At 41.4% G+C, this 21,237-nt stretch overlaps 1 protein-coding gene across 1 annotated transcript in view; it reads right to left on the minus strand.

Moving 5' to 3' along the window:
- LOC129708650 (neuron navigator 1-like) overlaps positions 1-21,237 on the minus strand; it is a 512,158-nt gene that overhangs the window by 91,948 nt on the left and 398,973 nt on the right. The window contains exons 14-16 of the mRNA XM_055654539.1: positions 19,696-19,737; positions 12,347-12,471; positions 5,748-5,936 (exon numbers count right to left, since the gene is read on the minus strand). Coding sequence (XP_055510514.1) covers positions 5,748-5,936; positions 12,347-12,471; positions 19,696-19,737 — 356 coding nt within the window. The remainder of the gene's footprint in view (positions 1-5,747; positions 5,937-12,346; positions 12,472-19,695; positions 19,738-21,237) is intronic.

A 21,237-nucleotide genomic window follows, 5' to 3' on the forward strand; every position in this document is an offset into this window, starting at 1 on the left:
ATCTTTTAATGGATGCAATTCATAAAGTAGCCTATGGAATCAATTGTTTGGCAGTAACAAAGGTTTCCAATTTCGAATTAATTTACTGCACAATGTATTCAGGTTTGTCAGACCTGAATGATTGGTGACCACATCTTTTTGTTTTTCGTAAAGATATTGACACGAATTCCAAAGAGTCGTGTTGGGATTTCCCCATGATTCCCTAGCATCTAGCCTCTCCAGTTCAGCATGCGCTTCCAGTTTTTCTTATCGTGAAGGCACGAACATTCAGTTCGGTACATGCTGAACCGGGAAATTTTGTGCACAAATTCAATTGTATATCCCTGAACACCAGGTAGAAAATAAGTGTTAGTAGTTATTGCACTCCATGCCTCCCAAGAAAATGTAATCTACACACCAATTTGTGTTATTTACACCTCCTGTTTTTTGGAAGAGACCAGACCCCCCTACCTCCATGGTGACCAGTGGAAAGTTTGTTTTCTTCCTTGCAGTCGCCGTAGAGATTGTGCCGTCGGTTTTTGGATTTGGGATTTGGGGTTGCACATCTTCCACGAAGGCCGGTCTGGGACAGGCCTAAAAGACCTCTGTCCTGTAGCCCGACCTTTGAGCTTTCACCAGCTTCTGTGTGTCTTCCTGCTGGTGGGTGCGTGGAGGTGCTGTTGTCGTGTGTAGGAGATCCTGCCTGTTGCCGCCTTTATGAGCCCCAGGGTATTGGCCTCCTTATTGAGCTGTTTTACCTGTTTTGACAGGTTGCCCCAAAGTAGTAATATTGGTGGTTTAATCCCTCCAGGTCTGCATAGCTCTGCAAACTTAGGGTTTAAACCTGGGCGGATGGCGTTCTCCTGAGACTATTAATCTCATACTCCGTATTGCAGAATAATGCCACAGCGTCTTAGCTAAACATCCTGCCTTCTGACTCCCGTTCCAATGTGTTTTCAGATGTAACTGTTCACCGTGGGAAATGTTTGAGGGATACCCATTTTCCGGTGCCAAATATTTGGCAGTAGTGTCTATTACAGCCATGTTCCTGTAGTTGTTTTTAGATGTACAAACTTGGACTCCTTTTCCAGGAGGTTTCCTTGTTCTTGCAACCCCTGCACACTGATTTCTTCCTTCAGCAAAACCCCTCTTCAGAGCCAGCCCAGAATTGGCTCCCAGTACTCCCCTCTGTCGAGGGAGATGCACTGTGCAGCCCTGATAAGGTGCTGCCATGGGTGTATTATATACCCATTGTGACTAGACTCCATCTCCCAGAGTCTGTCACAGTGGAGCATGTGCTCTATAAGCCGCTCCATTTGGCCCCAGTAACGCAGTTCGACTTGTCAGCCAAGTCGGGCACAGCTGATCTCACTAACGGTGATCTGGTGCCTTCAGCCGCTGCTGGCTGTCCGCAACTCCGTAGTTCTTCCCAGCCAGTGCAGCCCTTGTGGACTCCTGTCCATAGTTTCCCCCTGTGAAAACCAGCACGGGAAACAAAGCATGACCGCAGTAATTCCCTTACCTGTCGGTCTTGGTTTTAAAAAACTTGCCACTGCAGGGGAATACTCCCCCCCACCTGCCGTTTTCAGAGTCAGAGTCAACGGCTCTGTCTGTGTAGTCTTCCCGCCCGGCCGTGGTGTTGATCTGGCCGGTGCAGGTGCCAAGTCGGGCACAGCTGATCCCACTCACGGTGATGCTGGTGCCTTTAGCTGCTGCTGGCTGCCCGCAACTCCGCGGTCCTCCCCAGCCAGCTTTAGACGCAGCCCTTGTGGACTCTATTTTTGTTCAGTTTCCCCCTGTAAAAAACTGCGCGGGAAACAAAAAATGGCCGCAGAGTAATTCACTTACCTGTCGGTCGCGGTTTCAAATTTACCGCTGCGGGGGAACGTCGTTCCACCCTGTCTGTCGTTTCGCAATGCGTGAAGCGATATGACACGCATGCGTCCTGGCGGGTTCTTCACGCAGTCACTCTCGTGACTCCGAAGTAAAATTCACAAATGTAATTGCAGTACTTGAAGAAGATACTAAACCACGCTGATCCTCTCCTGTTCCTTTTCATTTATGGTTATTATTTAGAGCAAGAAGGTATTTCCCAAGTGCACTGTTCTAAATATATTGACCCTGATACTTGACAAGATTTGTCCGTTGCAGCTGCTAAACCTTTGTGTTAACTGTCGTTACGGATACTTTAATAAAGTGGTTGGCTCATCCAGTGCTGGTGGGCTGCAGCAACCCGAAGAGATTACTAACTGGGCCAGTGTGATCAGTGTAGCATTAGTGGCTGCTTAATGGTGTAGGAAGGAACTGGAGATATTAGACGTAGACAGTAGACAGTAGACAATAGGTGCAGGAGTAGTCCATTCGGCCCTTCGAGCCAGCACCGCAATTCAATGTGATCATGGCTGATCATCCCCAATCAGAAACCCGTTCCTGCCTTCTCCCCATATCCCCTGACTCCGCTATATTTAAGAGCCCTATCTAGCTCTCTCTTGAAAGTATCCAGAGAACCGGCCTCCACCGCCCTCTGAGGCAGAGAATTCCACAGACTCACAACTCTCTGTGTGAAAAAGTGTTTCCTCATCTCCGTTTCAAATGGCTTGCCCCTTATTCTTAAACTGTGGCCCCTGGTTCTGGACTCCCTCAACATCGGGAACATGGATGCTGGTTTACACTGAAGATAGACACAAAATGCTGGAGTAACTCAGCGGGACAGGCAGCATCTCTGGAGAAGGAATGGGTGATGTTTCGAGTCGAGACCCTACCTCAGTCTGTGTCTATTTTGTGCCTACATTCTGTGTCTACCTTTCGCTGCTTAATGTTTGCAGTTTACTTGATGGGCTGAAGGGCCTATTTCTGTTCGGAATGATTCTGTTGTAGTTGCATTGACTATCTCTTAGTCTGCAGAAGTATATAACCTTTACAAATCCTTTTCCAAGGGAGCCAATATCCTGTTGGGGCTTTAAGTATCCTTTAAGGGATAGTACAGTGATGCAACGATAGAGTTGTCACCTTACAGCGGCAGGGACCTGGGTTCGATCCTGACTATGGCTGCAGTCTGTACGGTGTTTGTATGCTGTCCCTGTGACCTTGTGGGTTATCCCCAGGTGCTCTGGTTTCCTCCCACAATCCTCCAAAGAAGCACAGGTTTGTAGGTTAATTGGCTTTGGGTAAAAATTGAAAATTGTCCCTAGTGGGTAGGAGAGTGCCAGTGTATGGAGTGGCCATCATCTTTGGAGTTTGTGAGGAAACCGGTGCACCCAGAGAAAACCACGAGGTCACAGGGGGAACATGCATACAGACAGCACCCGTAGTTGGGATTGAACCCGGGTCTCTGGCTCTGTAAGGCAGCAACACTACCGCTGTACCATTGTGTCACGCTCTCGGTAGGAACACTTTGCAAGAGGCATAGTCAGAAACTGCCTGCTGAGACAAGGCAATCTGCAGGCAAAACATAGCATTACTTACTGGGGAGACGCAATTCACAGTATCAGGCAAAGTGGGCATTTGAATAAACAACATGGTATCCAGGTTATTTTAAACGCCACTGTTCTCCTCCTGAATATGCTATTCCTATTAAATTATGTTGTTTGCTCTTTGAAACAGCAGTTGGTTGTGCAAATGATCGAGTGGAACACATGGTGAAAATGTTAATATTTCCACTGGGTTGAAAATGTTGATTTATGAATGGTATAAAATGATTAATATTAGTCAGGAAGATTGGATATCAGATTTCACAGGTGATAATTAATGTTCACAATGTTCAGGGGCACTGCTTTGGGATATCCTAAGGTCGTGTAAGTCATTAAATACTTAGCCCGCTTCCTCTTTTCTTTTGTGAGGTTTGATTGAAAGTATTATGTAAAGTTAGACAGGCTTTACAAGTGCAAGGCTTTCATAGTAATGGCTTGGAATTTGCAATCTAAACCAAGGGTCTACTGTTTGCTGACCTTGAGTAAGATTTCTCACAAAGATTTAGCACACTGAGTGTGTTGTGTCTCCTATTACAATGTGAGTTCCACACCAGCAATATCCTTTGAGACCATGTGACATCTGGGAATAGTGAAGACGTAATGTATGCTGGACAGCCAGTCAGAATGGAGAATTTACAAAGTAAATTGAGAGTGAAAAATCAGGCACAAAATGCCAGGAGTAACAGAGGGCCAGGCAGCATCTCTGAAGGGAAGGAATAGGTGACGTTTCGGGTCGAGGTCCTTCTTCAGTCTATTCCTTTTCTCCAGAGATGCTGCCTGACCCGCTGACTTACTCCAGCATTTTGTGTCTCTCTTCAGCGTAAGCCAGTGTATGCAGTTCCTTCCAACACATTGAAAAAATGGGATTATAAATAACTTTATACTCATTTTATAGTCAGTGGAAAAACACATGGCATTCAACAGAAGTAGAAATGTTGTTCCTCAAAAGATTTTATCGAATCCTTTATCATGGGCTGGCGTTTCCGATACTTCACATAAAATTCTATTTTCGGGGACAGAGAGCTTATTCTGCAATATTTATGAAGTAGTGCACCATTGCTTATAGCTAATTCAATAAATTGAAAGATGCAGCATGGAAATAGGCCATGAAGCCCATCGGATATGCAACAGCCATCGAAAACCTATACACACTTGTTTTATGCCATCCCACTTTCACATCAGCTCCCTATCACCTTTTCCAGGTAGCTATTCTCATAGCAGTATTGACAGAGAAGATGTTACTCTTTTTCGGGCACAAGCGTCCCAGAGGCTTTGGCCCGAGTCCGTCATACTTGCCCGGGGCAAGCTCCATCTCTCATGCTGTATATTTGATGCTTGCTTTTTCCGTAACGGGTTGGGGTTTTACGGGGTAGGGGTGCCAGCCCTAAGCCAAACCCTCCTCCTTCGTTCAGGCTTGGGACCGTCACTGGCTTGGGGTGTCCATAACCAGAGGTGGAAAAATCACTTTTGGGGTGATTTATAGAGGCCAATGAACATACAAACCCACATCTTTGGGATGTGGGAGGAAACCAGAGCACCCAAAGAATACCCACGTGGTCACAGAGAGGAGGTGCAAACTCCACACATACAGCATCCAAGGTGGGGTTTGAACCCAGGTCTGTGACCGTGCGGCAATGACTCTACCAATGGCTCTACCAACTGTGCCACTGTGCCACCTTTAATGTTATAAATTGATTTTGCAACTAAAATCGTGCTTAAAATATTGAAATGCACATCAACTACTTTTGATTGCACTGTGCTTCAAAATCACTTCAATTTACCCTTGGTTACCACAGGCAGCAACATCTGGATTTACGCATTTAAGTGCTCACTAGGGGAGGCCTGAAGTGGAAGACTACTTTAAAATGAACCAACAGTAAGTGCGAACAGCTTTGCGACCTTTACAACCACATAAGGCAGCACAATGCCGCTGCGGTAGAGTTGCTGCCTTACAGCACCAGAGACCCATGACTACAGATGCTCTCTCTATGGAGTTTGCACATTCACCCTGTGACCGTGTGGGTTTTCTCCGGGTGCTCCGGTTTCCTCCCACTTTCCAATGAGGTGCGGGTTTGTAGGTTAATTGACTTCTGTAAATGGCCCCTAGCCTGTAGGATAGAACTAGCATACGGGTGATCGCTGGTCGGTGCAGACTGGTTGGGCTAAGGGGCATGCTTCCGTGCTGTGTGTCACTCTAAATATCCTGGGGTGATATTTATACAAGCAAGCACCTTAAAAATTAAGGTAGCAAGCACCTTAAAAATTATTTAATTAACACGTTGAAAAGTTTAATCTTACCGTCATCCACAGGATCCCTAAATGAACCTGAGCGAATCATCCCCTTCGGTCTTTCCGCCAAAGAAATTGTGCTTCCCATCTGTAAACTTCCATACAAATCGAAGGCGGAATCATGGGTGGGAATGCTGTTGGAACGCATCATCTTCGGGGTGGGGCTGTTGAGCTGTGATACCACTGTGGGGCTTGCTGCTAATAAAGTAAAACAGTGCTTACAATATTGAAGAGGACATCAATTACTGTTGCACGCAAGTTCAGCTAAGCTGCAAATTGCAAAATGAAAACAGATACAAGTCCATATGTGGAATCATACGTGTTAGAAGATGTACAGAGATGAAAAAAAAGATTCATTTTGTTTTGGCTTGGACAGCATTGCTCATTGACCTGAATCACATCCAGGTAAATGGAGCAGATATTTAACAATTTATGTCTTTATATTATTTTCATTGATGTAATTATGCTTCAAACATTGAGTGTCACTGTTGTTGTCATGGAACTTGCTTTAATATCTATTTGAGGGGTGTTGTTTTGTTCTGAACCTTATCGTTCCCCTCCCCCTTTGACTCTCAGTCTGAAGAAAGGGTTTCGACCCAAAACGTCACCTAATCCTTTCCTTCAGAGATGCTGCCTGACCTGCTAAGTCACTCCAGCATTTTGTGACCATCAACATTTTATCAATTTTTATCAATGCGGTCTGTGAGTAATACAAATCTTTAACAATAGCTGTTTCTAGAAGTAAAGTTGAAGTAAAATGCACTGAATTAAAATGGCAAAAATGTCATTCTCAAAAGTGGATTTTTAACCATATTACGGCAGTTCTTAACTTATTCACCTCCGAAGTATAACCGTGACATTACCATCACTTTGAATAGTGCTCAAAGCATTTTGATAATGAAGGAAGTGATCACTGCATTTTTTTAAACAAAATCTTGCTAACTTCAACACCAGTTTATGGGTTAAACTAACAGTATGGACTGATACTTATAGCACAAGTTTCACTGATTAATAATGAAAACAGATGCACTCTTGAGAAATAAATGAAAACAAAAAATTCATGCTCAAAGGTCAAATAAATAAGTTACTGGAACAGTTCATCAAGTAGTCCAAAGTTTAAGATAATTATCACAGCAATTAAATACAATTTTACTTGTTCTTTGAATACTTTTCCTTGAATATTTTTGATTATGTTTGCAAAAACCACATAATTCCACTAGAAGGATTGGGACTAATAAACAGGTGTTGAATATAACTTAGACTTGATGTAGCATATTTCACAGTGGGGGGCTGTTAATTAGCGATCACTCTGAGACGCTCACCACTCTTGTATAATTGCCACTTGTTTACTGTACCATCCACCAGAAAGAGCCCTTTGTCATACATCATGGTCACTAATAAGTCTAAATTAACTGTCAATTCCAGAAACACCTCATTAAGGCGCCAGTTAAACATATTTTAGGTTTAAAACAAAGTCAGATTCTGAATTCATAAATATTATATCTGGATGATTGACTCCATAGAAGTTTGCTTTTAATTTGTCGAAGGTTCTCGGAAATTCTGGGTGGTACATAGGCTAGTCATTATTAAGTTTGCACACTGTAGTTCACACACTGAAATGTTGTGTCAAGGATGGGTTTTAACCACGATGTTGCCATCGGTGTTTGGCTCATCTCATCAGGCCAACCTCCTGTGTAAAAATGAGGACTTCTTCAATGGAGTGACAAAGGATCTTCTGGACACTGGGTAGACATCTCATCACAGCGGAGATGGGAGGAAATAGGGAGTTGGGAAATAGGGTGTACGGGAAAGGAGTGCATAAAATAAGTCCCATCCACAGAATTACTGATGAGTAAAACAAACTGCTGGAGAAATTCAGGCTGCATCTGGGGAGGGAAATAGACAGATGACATTTTGGATTGGTAGTAATTTGACAGAATCACTAAGCCTGCTGTTAAACCGTCAAAACAGGAAGTGTATTTCTGAAATTCAGAATAATTAAAAAAATGTTGAAAACTATGAACATTATTCAAACTATTTAAAAATAATTACTACCTACAGAAATTTTAAAACAAGAAAGTCATGAAATATTTAAATATGTGCAAAAAACACAGTTATGAATGAACAAAAATAAGGGTTTGTCTTGTACTCTGAGTTAAGTTTAGTTTAGTTTATTATTATCACGTGTCCGATAAAGTCTGATTAAAGATAGTTCAATGGACTCCAATGAGGTAGATGGGAAGTCAGGACCACACGCCAACTGATGAGGGGACCGTTCAGTCGCTTGATGATAGTTGGGAAGAAACTGTTCCTGAATCTGAATATTGTCAATAATTACTGAATATTTCATTTCTCTCCATACAATTGAATGGATGTTCAATTAGTTTACAGATTGTCTAGGTAATTAGTTGATTGGCAAATTGTAGGAAACAATAATTCACACGGATATACGTTGTTCATAAATGATATGGATGACAATACACAATAGGTGTAGGTGTAGGCCATTCGGCCCTTCAAGCCAGCACTACCATTCACTATGATCATGGTTGATCATCCACATTCAGTACCCTGTTCCTGCCTTCTCACCATATCCCCTGATTTCCGCTATCGTTAAGAGCTCTATCTAATTCTCTCTTGAAAACATCCAGAGAATTGGCCTCCACTGCCTTCTGAGGCAGAGAATTTCACAGATTCACAACTCTCTGGGTGAAAAAGTTTTTCCTCATCTCCGTTCTAAATGGCCTACCCCTTATTCTTAAACTGTAGCCCCTGGTTCTGGACTCCCCCAACTTCAGGAACATGTTTCCTGCCTCTAGTGTGTCCAATCCCTTAATAATCTTATATGTTTCAATAAGATATCCTCTCATCCTTCTAAATTACAGTATACAAGCCCAGCTGCTCCATTCTATCAACATATGACAGTCCCGCCATCTCGGGAATTAACCTCGTGAACCTACTCTGCACTCCCTCAATAGCAAGAATGTCCTTCCTCAAATTTGGAGACCAAAACTGCACACAATACTCCAGGTGTGGTCTCACTAGGTCCCTGTACAATTGCAGAAGGACCTCTTTGGTCCTCTACTCAACTCCTCTTGTTATGAAGGCCAACATGCCATTAGCTTTCTCCACTGCCTTCTGTACCTGCATGCTTACTTTCAATGACTGATGAACAAGTACCTCCAGATCTCTTTGTACTTCCTCTTTTTCCAACTTGACACAATTCAGATAATAATCTGGCTTCCTGTTTTTGCTACCAAAGTGGATAACCCCACATTTATCCACATTAAACTGCATCTGCCATGCATTTGCCCACTCATCCAACCTGTCCAAATCACCCTGCATCCTCATAGCATCCTCTTCACAGTTCACAACATGGCAAGTGGAACTTATGGACCGAGTTCTGGGTGATGGCACTAATATGAAAGGGCTTTCATCAGATATCATAGACAAGTCGGGCCAAATGGCCTGTTTCTCTGCTGTACAATTCTATAATCTTCTATGATACTATAAATATAATTCTAAAATAAAGACCAAGTTGGAGAAAAGTCATTAACTGTAGAAGAGGCCTGCAACAAAATACACAAAGATATCAATTAACTTGCAAGTGTGCTTGTAATTGGAAAATGACCTACAGTTCAAAAATATAAGGTCTGACAATCTGGCGAAAGGAAATACTAGTCACAATATCTTCTGAAAATATTCAGGCAGAGGATCAAAATATTTCAGAGTTGCAGAATTTGAACATAACAGTTCAAAAAGAGGCATCATTCAAATTGTAAGAAAGAAAATGTGGTAACAAACCTTACTCCCCTATGGTAGTGAATTCCAGTTTAGTTTAGAGATGCAGCATGGAAACAGGCTCTTTGGCCCACCGAGTCTGCATCGACCTGCAATCATCCAGACTCTAGTTCCATGCTTAACACTAGGGACAATTGCTAGAAGCCAATTAACCTACAAACTGGCATGACTTTGGGATGTGGGAGAAAACTGGAGCACCCGGAGAAAACCCATGCTGTCGCAGGGAGAATGTACAAACTCTGTGCAGACAGCACCTGTAGTTAGGATCGAACCCAGGTCTCTGGCTCTGTATGGCAGCAACTCTACCGCTGCATCATTGTGCCAATCCTTACTACCTGTTCTAACCTGCACCGAATAATTCTAACCTCACTCTGGGTTAAGTTCTCCAGAATTCATTCCTGTCTTACATCACCTGCCCATGTGTTCAGATATACCAGAAGGAAATCTGTAAACCCTTTCATCATCTTAAACACCTCTCGATTTGCTTATTCAGTCTTAATTTTTACTTTTGCCAGCATTTCCTGACAAATATTATTTCACATTCCTGGTATCTTTCCAGTTATAACATTTTTTTTGCACTTTTCCTTTTTAATAAAACGCTGAAGTGCAGTTCAAATACATTTAATTTCATTAAAGGCTTTGTGTGCATTGTTGCAATGGTCTTTGGCAATTAATGACACCTCTCCATCCTCCAATTTGGTATCGATATTATAATTATATTTCCATTTATCATGCCTATTTCATTTATGCATATGCTGCACAACAGCCGTTAGCCTACCAGATTCCAGCTCCCCACCATTTATCAAATGATTTTGTTCTCTCCTCACATGGAGGTCACCAGGCATTACAACAATCGTCAATTGTCAAAAGCATCTGTGAAGACCAAAGTTGTAAGTCTCCACAGATGCTGGTTGACCCACTGAATTCCTCCAGCTTTCTGTTCAAAATCTAAACACGGCTTGACAAACAGTGACAAATGTATTTGACTTGAAATTGCTCTCCATTTTACACTCTATGGGAAATGAAACAAGATAAATGAATGAAACATATTTTGTATGCGGCAGGCATATGATGCTCATACATATGGATTTAATCTGTAAGGTTTACAAAAAAGTGTAACTTAGTTATTTTGTGCATTGCTTTGGATACACAGACCGTAGCCCATTTATTTTAAGTCATTTAAAACATTGAAGTGTGTGTATACAAAAGGCAGCAGGGTTAGGATCAGCATTTATATATAAACGTCATTAATCAAAATTCTTACTTGAATTTTCGACATTCCTCAAATGGCAAAGGTATCTTGGTTACAGTATGAAGCTTTTTTTAAACAATTTGTAAACTAATTTTAAAGTATTCAACGAGACAGCACATATTTGAAGATAAGAAGATTGGGCAGTACAGCACAGAAACAGGCCCCTTGACCCATATTGACAGTGTTGGACATCATGTCAGGTTAAAATAATCTCCTCTGCCTGCACATGATCCGTATCCCTCCATTCCCTGCATATTCCCTGGATATATCCATGTGCCTATTTTAAAGCCTTAAATGCCACCACCATATCTACTTCTACCACTGCCCAGGCACCACATTCCAGATACCCCCCACTCTCTCTGTAAAATTACTTGCCTGCACATCCCCTTTAAACTTTCCCCCTCTGACCTTAAAACTATGCCCTCTGTTCTATGACATTACCACTTTGGAAAAAGAGGTTCTGACTGTCTCTCCTATCTATGCCTCCCCTCAGCCTCCGACATTCCAGAGAATACAATCCAAGTTTGTCCAATCTCTCCCTGTGGCTGAAACCCTCTAATCCAGGCAGCATTCTGGTAAACTTTTCCTGCACCACCTCCAGATCTTCCCTATAATGAGATGACCGGAACTGCACACAATGCACCCATACAAAGTTTCATAAAGCTGCAACTTCACTTGTTGAGTTGCCTCGACCATTAAAGGCAACCATAATATACACCTTATTTACTATTTCAACCACTTATCTTGCCAATTTCAAGAAACAATGGACTTGGACCCCAAGATTCCTCTATACATCAGTGCTGTTATGGTCTAACCATTAACTGATACTTTCCCATATATGCCAAAGTGCAACCTCACATGTGCTCAGATTAAACTCCGTGCCATTTATCCACCCTTATCCATTATTGATCCTACTCTATCCTTTGATGGGCTTCTTCACTGTCTGCATGCCCTCCAAATTTAGTGTTGTCTGCAACAGTACGAACCAGCCCATCTGCATTTACATCCATGCCCAACCAGAATATCATCCTTCCACCTTAGTCTTCCATGGATAGCCCAATTCTGAATCCAAAGTACCAAGTCATCATGGATCCCATGCATCATAATCTGCTGGATCAGTCTACCATGAGGGGCTTTATCAAAAATCCATGTAGACAACATCCACTGCCCTACCCTCTTACCCTCCTTGATCACCTTTGTCACTTCATGAACAAACCCAGACAAACCCATGTAGACTGTCCCTAATTATCCCATTATCTTCCAAATATAGTAGGAAATATCAAGCTGAAGAATCCTCTCTGATAGTTTCCGTGTCATTGGTGTGAGGCTCACCGGCTGCTAATGTTCAGGATCATCTCTATTTCTCTTCTGAAACAATGAACAACACTTTCCAATCCTCGACGTCCTTGCCTGTGTGCGCGCTTTACTTATAATACTCACTAGCTGATTGGCAAAACGTTTTCCTCCATAAAATTAAATATTAGATAAAAGACAAATGGAAAACCACAAGACTATAGGTTTTGTTTACACCTTAATTGAAAATGAAATGTTTACTTACCTAAATTTGACAATGGGACAGCAGAGGGAGAAGAAATTAATTGGGTATCGGAGTCCATGGATCCACCGATAGGACGTGTGTGGAGCCATTCCTTGGTGTCTTCAGGCTGTAAACTTGTTCCGTATCTGTAAATGAAGTGAAGCCAGACACACATAAATTATCATTCACGTTGCTAATGTGGGAACCAGGCTAATAATGTGGAGTAAAAGCACTAATTAATGTTTTAAGTTGCGGATAGTTTCATGCTGCTTGCTGGCATAAGCTTTTTAATTCATTTTCAAGGAAATGTTAAATGCAGCAGAAGTTTGGCATTAACAAATAGAGAAAATTAAGTTCTTAACTATGTTAGCAGGATGAAATAGAGATGCATTTCTACAAAGGTCATGCTGTAGTTGCTTGTCAGCTGTTCTGCCCAGGGTTCTGAACACCACTTCCATCAGAATGACTGATTTTGTAACTGAACAGAATGAGTGTAACTAAACCAGAGAGGTGGCAAATAATCACTCTATTCCTTACCTTTTGAACTAAGAACATAATTAGAACAGCTTTCTTAATCAAAGATAGTAAGCCTGCTTAAAAGTAGCCACATAGAACAAACACTCAATTTCCCTTTGACACGATTATTTGCTGCTTAAATTCATTCCGAGCTAAAGTTTCCCCACCATAATTCTGATGTAAACCTATTCTGTGTATTTGTTTTGTGCTTGGGGTAAATTTACCTGTATGTGGTAAACTCAAGATTAAATACTAGTCTTCAAGTGAAATTGAATACTTCTGAGTACAATGACCAATTCAAATCCTTGGGTACTATTGGTTTAAAGTCACTATGATTTGACATACATAAAATAATGCAAAGAGCATTATTTATTTAGTATTGATTAGTAAGGGTGTCAAAGGTTACGGGGCGAAGGCAGGCGAATGTGAGGGAAAATAGATCAGCCATGATTTAATGGTGAGCAGACTTGACGGGCCGAATGGTCAAATTCTACTCTCTCTTATTGTTTGATATAAACTGTTGAAAGCACAGAACTGGTTGAAAGCCATCACCCTTGAGACCTGATCAGTGCGTGACCATGGAAAATGCTCTGCAATCATCTTCCTCTGAGCAAGGGAACTGGTCTTTTTATGTATAAATACACTCCCCAAATTATGTAAATGTTCTGAGAATCATCCATAACTCAGTTTTCATTAGTTGGAAGTAGTGTCGACTGGGATCACTGTCAGCTGAAATGGCAAAAACTGCACTGATAGGTTAACTATTTAGAATTTAGAGATACAGCATGGAAACAGGCTCTTCAGCCCGCTCAGTCCACGCCAAACATTGATCTCATTCACACTAGTTCTATGTTATTCTACTCTCCCATCCACTCTCTACGCACTAGGGCCAATTCCCAGAGGCCAATTAACCTATAAACTTGCACATCCATGCCGACTATCAATCTCCCGTTCACACTAGATCTGTAATCCCACTTTTGCATCAACCCCTTTCACACTAGGGGCAATTTGCAGAGGCAAATCAACTTACAAACACGCAAATCCTTGGGATGTGGGAGGAAGCCGGAGCACCCGGAGTAAACCCACGTGCAAAGGGAGATAGCACACAAGATCAGGATCAAACCCACATCTCCGGTGCCATGAAGCATCAGTTCTACCAGCTGCGTCACTGCGCCGCATTGATTATCCACAGATTCGTACAGATAGATACAGTTTAGATTTTAATTGCAATTAGCTGGCAGTACAGATCGGTATTACAGGATCTAAACATGCTGGACGACAGGAGTTGCTGGACCAGGGAACGTTAGACCACAAAGTTTCAACCTGTAACAGTGAAATATAGACCAAGAAATGTGTGAAATGTGCATTAACACCATGCTCATTCCTGGTTTGTAGCTTCAAGCAGTCACAGGTCAAATGCTTCATCAAGAAGCTACATGCACAACATTACACCCATTAGTGGCTTTGAGAGATTTGAAGACCTGACTTAATTTGCATAGTGTGTTTGGTCACAGATTTTTCATCCAGCATCACTTATATTATTTAAATAAGGTTACAAAAACTGACATGGATCACATCTTCCAAATGTGAATTTAAGGTAATTTTATAATGGGCTTGCTCAACTGTTCATTCTTTCATAGTCAGAATTCATTGACACAGAAGGCCATGGAGGCCAGGTCAACGGATTTTTTGTAAGATGGAGTTTGACAGATTCTTTATGTGTACGGGTCTCATTGGTTATGGGGAGAGGGCAGGATAACAGGGTTGAGAGGGAAGGATAATTCAGCCCTGATTGAATGGAGGAGTAGACATGATGGGCCAAATGGCCTAATTCTGCTCCTATAACTTATGAACATGAAATTAAGGTGGACATTTTTTTTTAAATTGCCATTCGAGAGGAAAAATGAGAAGTAGCAACATAATTCAATGGAAAGGTTCTGTGAAATAAACAGAACATTTGATATAATTCTATAAAATTAAGTACAGAGTGACAACATTAGGGAAAAAAAGGAATTGTGAGTTATAAAAATAGGGTTGAAGGAAATAAAAAGCAAAAAATAAATTTTCTCAATCTCAAAGAGACAGTTTTTCCCATGTTCTTCAACCAATGATATAAAAGTTACAGAAACCACATGGCAACCCATGTATACCAGTGATAAAACAAGGAAGGAGCGCTTGAGATATTACAACTATTTGGAGTGCGATGGAGATCCTAACTTAAATCGAGTTGCTTTGAATTATGAAGTTTTATGAATGGGGAGAGACCATTTCCCATTTCTTTTTATTTCGAGGATGTAGATTAGGAGAAGCTTATTGATTTTGAGCTATTGGAGCAGAGATTGTTGCTCTTGGGAATAACTCATGTTTGGAAAATTTTACCTTTTGAAGAAAAATAAAGAAGATACAAGGCCATGCGGGAGGAAAAGCTTTGGTTCAGAACCGAGTTGATCTGACTATAAAAACCCAGCACAGACATGCTAAGTTATCTGACCTCCTGGAAATCTCAATGGTCATGAGCTTCTTAAACTGACATTAAAAGCTTAATTTATAAATATCCAAACTGTTCTTGATTCCATTGCAGATGCACATCAAACTGGTAATAAATCTTTGCAACATTCTCCTGAGACAAATCTAATGCTATTTAATTTAAAATAACCACTCATGTCAGGTTCAAAATACATCGGTCTAAAATTCCACACCCACACAGCAGAACTTTTAAGTTTACACTATGCATGTGAATGTTATCGAAGTCCAGCTAAATGCGATTAGTCACTTTGTGCATGCAGCTTGTGCATTCAGAAATGCGATTCTGTCTCTCCACATGCAAAAAGACCACCCGAGGAAGACCGCAAAGGCAGGACAAAGCGCATGCACCATCGCCTCAACTCGCAAGTAATGCATGACTTGCAGCAGTTGCATGATCTTAAACCATGCGTACACAGTTCATAACCAACACTGTCCCTGCTTGCTGTAGCTGGGCTTAAACGGAGGGGAACGTATCCTATGAATGCATAGTCCCCAGCAGGACTAAAGCCAGGAAGTCCAATTAATTGATCTACTTTGCAGCTGGATCTATTTTGCAGTTTTATCTTCCCCCAAATTGTGATTCTCTTACCGCTTTTCTAGAATCAGACCCCAGCCACAATAAGTCTCCACACCTTCCTGATGTCCTGTTTCTCAGAATACTCCCCATTTCTCCACTGACTTTCTGCTGATCTCCCTACACTAGTTCCACCTGCCTGCGTTTAACCGATATGCCTCTAAACCTATCCTATCCATGCACCTGTCTAAATGTGTCTTAAACATTGCAATAGTACCTGCCTCAACTATCTTCTTCAGCAGCTCGTTCCATATACCCACCATCCATTATGTAAAAAAGTTGCCCCTCAGGTTCCTATTAAATCTTGCCCCGCACCTTAAACCTATGTCCTCTGGTTCTCGATTCCCCTACTCTGGGCAAGAGGCTCTGTACATTTACCCAATCTATTCCTCATGATTTTGTAGACCCCCATAAGATCACCTCTCATCCACCTGTGTTCCAAGAAATAAAGTCCTAGCTTGCTCAATCTCTCCATATAGCTCACCTTGAGTCCCGGCAATATCCTCATAAATCTTCTCTGCACCTTTTCCAGCTTAACACCATCTTACCCCCTCACCTTAAATCTAAGTTTTCTGGTTCTCGATTCCCCTTCTCTGGGTAAATGACTGTGCATTCTCTCATGATCTTACATGTGCGGATAATGTAGGGGGTATTATTTCTGAGTATGTTTTTGGGGTATTGCAGTCATTTTAACTGTCTGCACTGATTCTGTGAATGAGTAAATCCTAGTGCATTCTGAGAACGTCTCATGGGGAAATAACTAAAGCCACATAATGCATCTGTGCCACACAAAAATAAACATAGTTTGTTTATGAGGTGGTCATAAACACATAATGGAAAGCAAACATTGCAACACAGAGCATTATTATTAATGGTTTCACATAAATTTCCTAGTTATATTTTATGACTGGAAGCCTGAAAGCTAGCTCCAGTTCAGAGTTAATTATAACCAGCTAAGAGCATATAATGAGAGATTTCTCTTCGAATGCGTGTAGGATTAATATAACTCTTTAAATTCATTGTTTTCCTTTTAAGGATTTTTTTCTCTAATTTTCTCGCCAAATTTTCTGTTGGGAGACAAAAGCAAGGATATCGGTCATCCCGTATTAATTCACCGACAGATCACTATTTACATGGGAGCCTTCACTTTGAGTATAATCAATGGTTTACAGTGTGATTTGTTTCTCTCTCCATAGATGGGGCCTGATTTAGTGGTCGATCGATTTCCACAGCTGAGGACATGATTGGAATAGATATCCTGGATTTGACTCCTGCCTGTAGTCCCCAGTTTGCACTTACATTCTCTGGAAGAGGAGGGCCAGATTGTTGACCCACCATGCCTGTGAGATCCTATCACCAACTAAACAGGGGTCCTGATCTACTACATTCTTCATCAGAGACCCTCGGACCATCTTTAATCGGACTTTACTGGATTTTATCTTGCACTGAACGTTATTCCCTTTGTCCTGTGTACCCTGCGGACGGCTTTAGACTTTACACTATAGAAACACAGCGCAGAAACAGGCAATTGGATCCACCAAGTCCGTGCCGACCAGTGATCACCCCGTACAATAGCACTATCCTACATACTAGGAACAATTTACAATTTTACTGAAGCCAATTAACCTATAAATCCTGCACGTCTTTAAAGTGTGGGAGAAAACCGGAGCACCCAGAGAAAATCCACGGGGTCACAGGGAGAACGTACAAATGTACTGTACAGACAGCACCCGTTGTCAGGATGGAATCTGATCTCTGGAGCCATAAGGCAGCAACTCTACTGCTGTTTCACTGTGCTGCCCTTAATGATTGATTGCAATCATGTATAGTCTTTCCGCTGACTGGATAGCACAAAGCAAAAAAGCTTTTCTCTGTACCTCGGTACACGTGACAATAAACTAAACTAAACTAAGATGCAGCAGGCTCCAAGGGACAAGAATGCTTCACGCAGTCTAAAGATCAAAAATGTTCTGATCCACACCAGTTGTCAAAGGTCTTGAAAATATTATAAATATCTCTGCCTGTCAAAGACATTAAAAAAAACTATTTAAATAGACTCAGCGAGTTAAATAAAAATTGAAGGTAACACCAATTAATTGAATTGAATTACTAACGGCTAGTTTACAAAATATTGAAATAAGTTGAGCACTTCTTTCAAATGAAAGGGATTGCTGTTTCGATGCCAGCCAGACTTGGCTTTGAGCGGAGGTGCCTACAGCAAACTGCTTCTGGGGCCCCTTCCCTTAATGAGCCACTGCATCACCGCTGGGCTCTGTGGAGAATGGTGCACGAGGCCCCAAATGGTCAGGATCAAACAGCTTCGCTCAGAGGATGAACATGGACTTTTCTACACCCGAGTATCTTGAATATTCAGTTCAAGAGCATTTTCAAGGCAGGTGTCCATCATAGGTACTGACCTCCCTACCATTGAAGGGATTTACATCATGTTAAAAGTTTGCACATTGCAAACTTCCTCTCTGTTATTAGGCTACCAAACTGTATTTCCATAAACCAGGGTACTATCCAATTCACCTCTTCCCCAATGCGGACATTGGACTTTGTCTATGGAACTGATGCGCTACAATGTTGAAAACTACATTCTGCACTGTATCTTCCACTTTGCTCAATCCATTGAACTTGAGTTTGACGATTGTATTTACGTATGATATTATCTGATCTGTAGGGATAGCAAACGAAAGATTTTCACTGAACCTTGGTGAACGTGACCATAATAAAACAAACCTACACATTCTCCCTGTGGCCACATGGGTTTTCTTCCACTTATATCCTTGGATAGAATGGATGTGGAGAGAATGTTTCCACTAGTGGGAGAGGTCTTAGCCTCAGAATTAAAGGACGTTCTTTTAGGAAGGAGACGGGGGAAGAATTTCTTTAGTCAGAGGGTGGTGAATCTGTGGAATTCTTTGCCACAGAAGGCTGTGGAGGCAGTCAGTGGATATATTTAAAGCAGGGATAGATAGATTTGTAATTAGTAAGGGTGTCAGAAGCTATAGAAGGCAGGAGAATGGGGTTAGGAGGGAAAGATAGATCAGCCATGATTGAATGACGGAGTAGACATGATGGGCTGAATGGTCTAAATTCAGCTCCTATTTCTTATGATCCCAAAGACACGTAACGTGGCAGGTTAGTTGCCCACTGCCAATTGTCCCTTGTGTGTAGATGAGTGGTGGAATCTGGGAGGGTGGAAAGGGGGTGGGGGGGAAGTAAATGTTTCTTGAGTAGTATGGGTGTCAGAGATTATGAGAAGACCGGAGAATGGAGTCGATAGGGACAGACAGACCAGCCATGATTGAATAGTAGAGTAGATTTGATGGGCTGAATGGCCTGATTCTGCTCCTATGACATGAACTTATGAATGTGAATACTGGGGGACTAAACTGGGGTTTCTACTGGATTGGTGTAAATGGGTGCGTGATGGTCAGTGCAGAGCTAATGTGCCAAAGGATGTATTTCCACGCTGTACAGCATAGTACCTCTACGCCTCAAAATATTGTTGCACCTGTCATTTATTTTGTACATTTGGCCATATTTTCTGTTCATTGATCCATGGGGATGGAGTTATGGCAAGTGAAGTAATGGATAAATCCACAAAAATAGTTGAGGGGAGGGGAGAGTTTCAATTTAGTTCCTTTACGTTGGAGCTTTGTACTTCACAACTATATCTACAAAGACATTCTGGGATTTAGTATTTAGCAGCAAAAGATGAACCAAGCTACAGCAAAAGATAGTTTACCTTAGTCCCTTTTTCGGCAGAGTATTTCTGTCACGTTTTGCACTACAAAATAAACAGGGAACACTGATACAACATCATACACAACAACAGACTGTACAACACAGACATGGAATTACTAACCAACTATTCAAAAGAAAGAGAAAAAAACCCAGCAAAACAGATGGATTACATTTTGATGGGGGGGGGGGATTAAAACAGACGATGAGGTTTGGCTTGACCTTACACTCACGCCAAAAATGCTTCAGCCTTTGGATCATTAGTACCATTGCTTGCTCCTTTGGTACCTTGGTTCAATTATCAACCTGCGCTGTAGGTTTAGACATTTACACTTCCCTCAGCCTTACACACGAGCCAACCGTTTGATCAGGTTGATATCCAGATCCGAACGACTTTACATTTCTTTTCTCTTTCTTGCTGGAAAACTTATTTTTCATTGAGAGCGTTCTCATTAAGAAACAGCAAAGACCCAATCTACACCAATCTAAAGTCAGAACATTGGAGCACCTGTAATTCATAATTGACATTTCCTGAATAAATTTTATACATTTCTCATACATTAAATTAAGCCTATGTTATTTGAATTATTTTGCAGCTAAGGTATAAATTTCCTTTTAAAATAGTCTGATTGCAATGCAGTCAAAGAACCATTGGACCAGGTTAGACACAACATGCTGGAGTAACTCAGCAAGACAGGCAGCATTTCTGGAGAGAAGGAATGGGTGACGTTTCAGGTCGAGACCCTTCTTCCGAAAGGCCACCCATTTCTTTTCTCCAGAAATGCTGCCTGACCTGTTGATTTACTCCAGCACTTTGTGTCTATCTTCTGTGTAAACCAGCATCTGCAGTTCCTTCCTGCACATTGGACCAGGTTCCTGGATATTTACTGCTGGAAGTTTCCTGGCGTTTTTATATAAAAGTTGTTTCACAAAAGAATGTATTGCTCAACAAATTTGAGCTTGCATGGGATTAGCAACAAATATATATTCAGAATTCATTCCAATCTAAATGATATCAGCAATTGGTGGTTTCTGTGAAGGATAAAAAACAAAACAGCTAATGTGTGTTATGTTTCACTCAGTGAATGAATGCCAGTAGCAATCAAAGATAATGTCATTTCATCCGGCATCATATCAAACATCGACATTTTACTGTTCCATTGAGTCAACTTGATCTACTTCAACCAAAATACAATACTATTGCAACTGAACCATATTACCAACTCCTAGAGAGCAGTCCTGAACTACTATCTACCTCATTGGAGATCCTCAGACTATCTTTGATTGAACTTTGCTGGCTTTAACCTGCACTAAACATTATTCATGTTATTCCCTACATACACTGTTGATGGCACAATTGTAATCATGTATTGTCTTTCCGCTGATTGGTTAGCACGCAACTAAAGAAAACACTTGGAACACATCATTTACGTATAAGTCTCCTCCAAAGCACTTCAACTTTACAAAATGCTATATAAAGCAAAGTTTTATAAATTAATCCTAAAGGAAATGGCAGGTTGGTGGAAGACTTTTGCAATTGAAGCAC

This window comes from Leucoraja erinacea, chromosome 24 (genome assembly GCF_028641065.1).
Source record: "Leucoraja erinacea ecotype New England chromosome 24, Leri_hhj_1, whole genome shotgun sequence".
Classification (NCBI taxonomy): Eukaryota; Metazoa; Chordata; class Chondrichthyes; order Rajiformes; family Rajidae; genus Leucoraja; species Leucoraja erinaceus.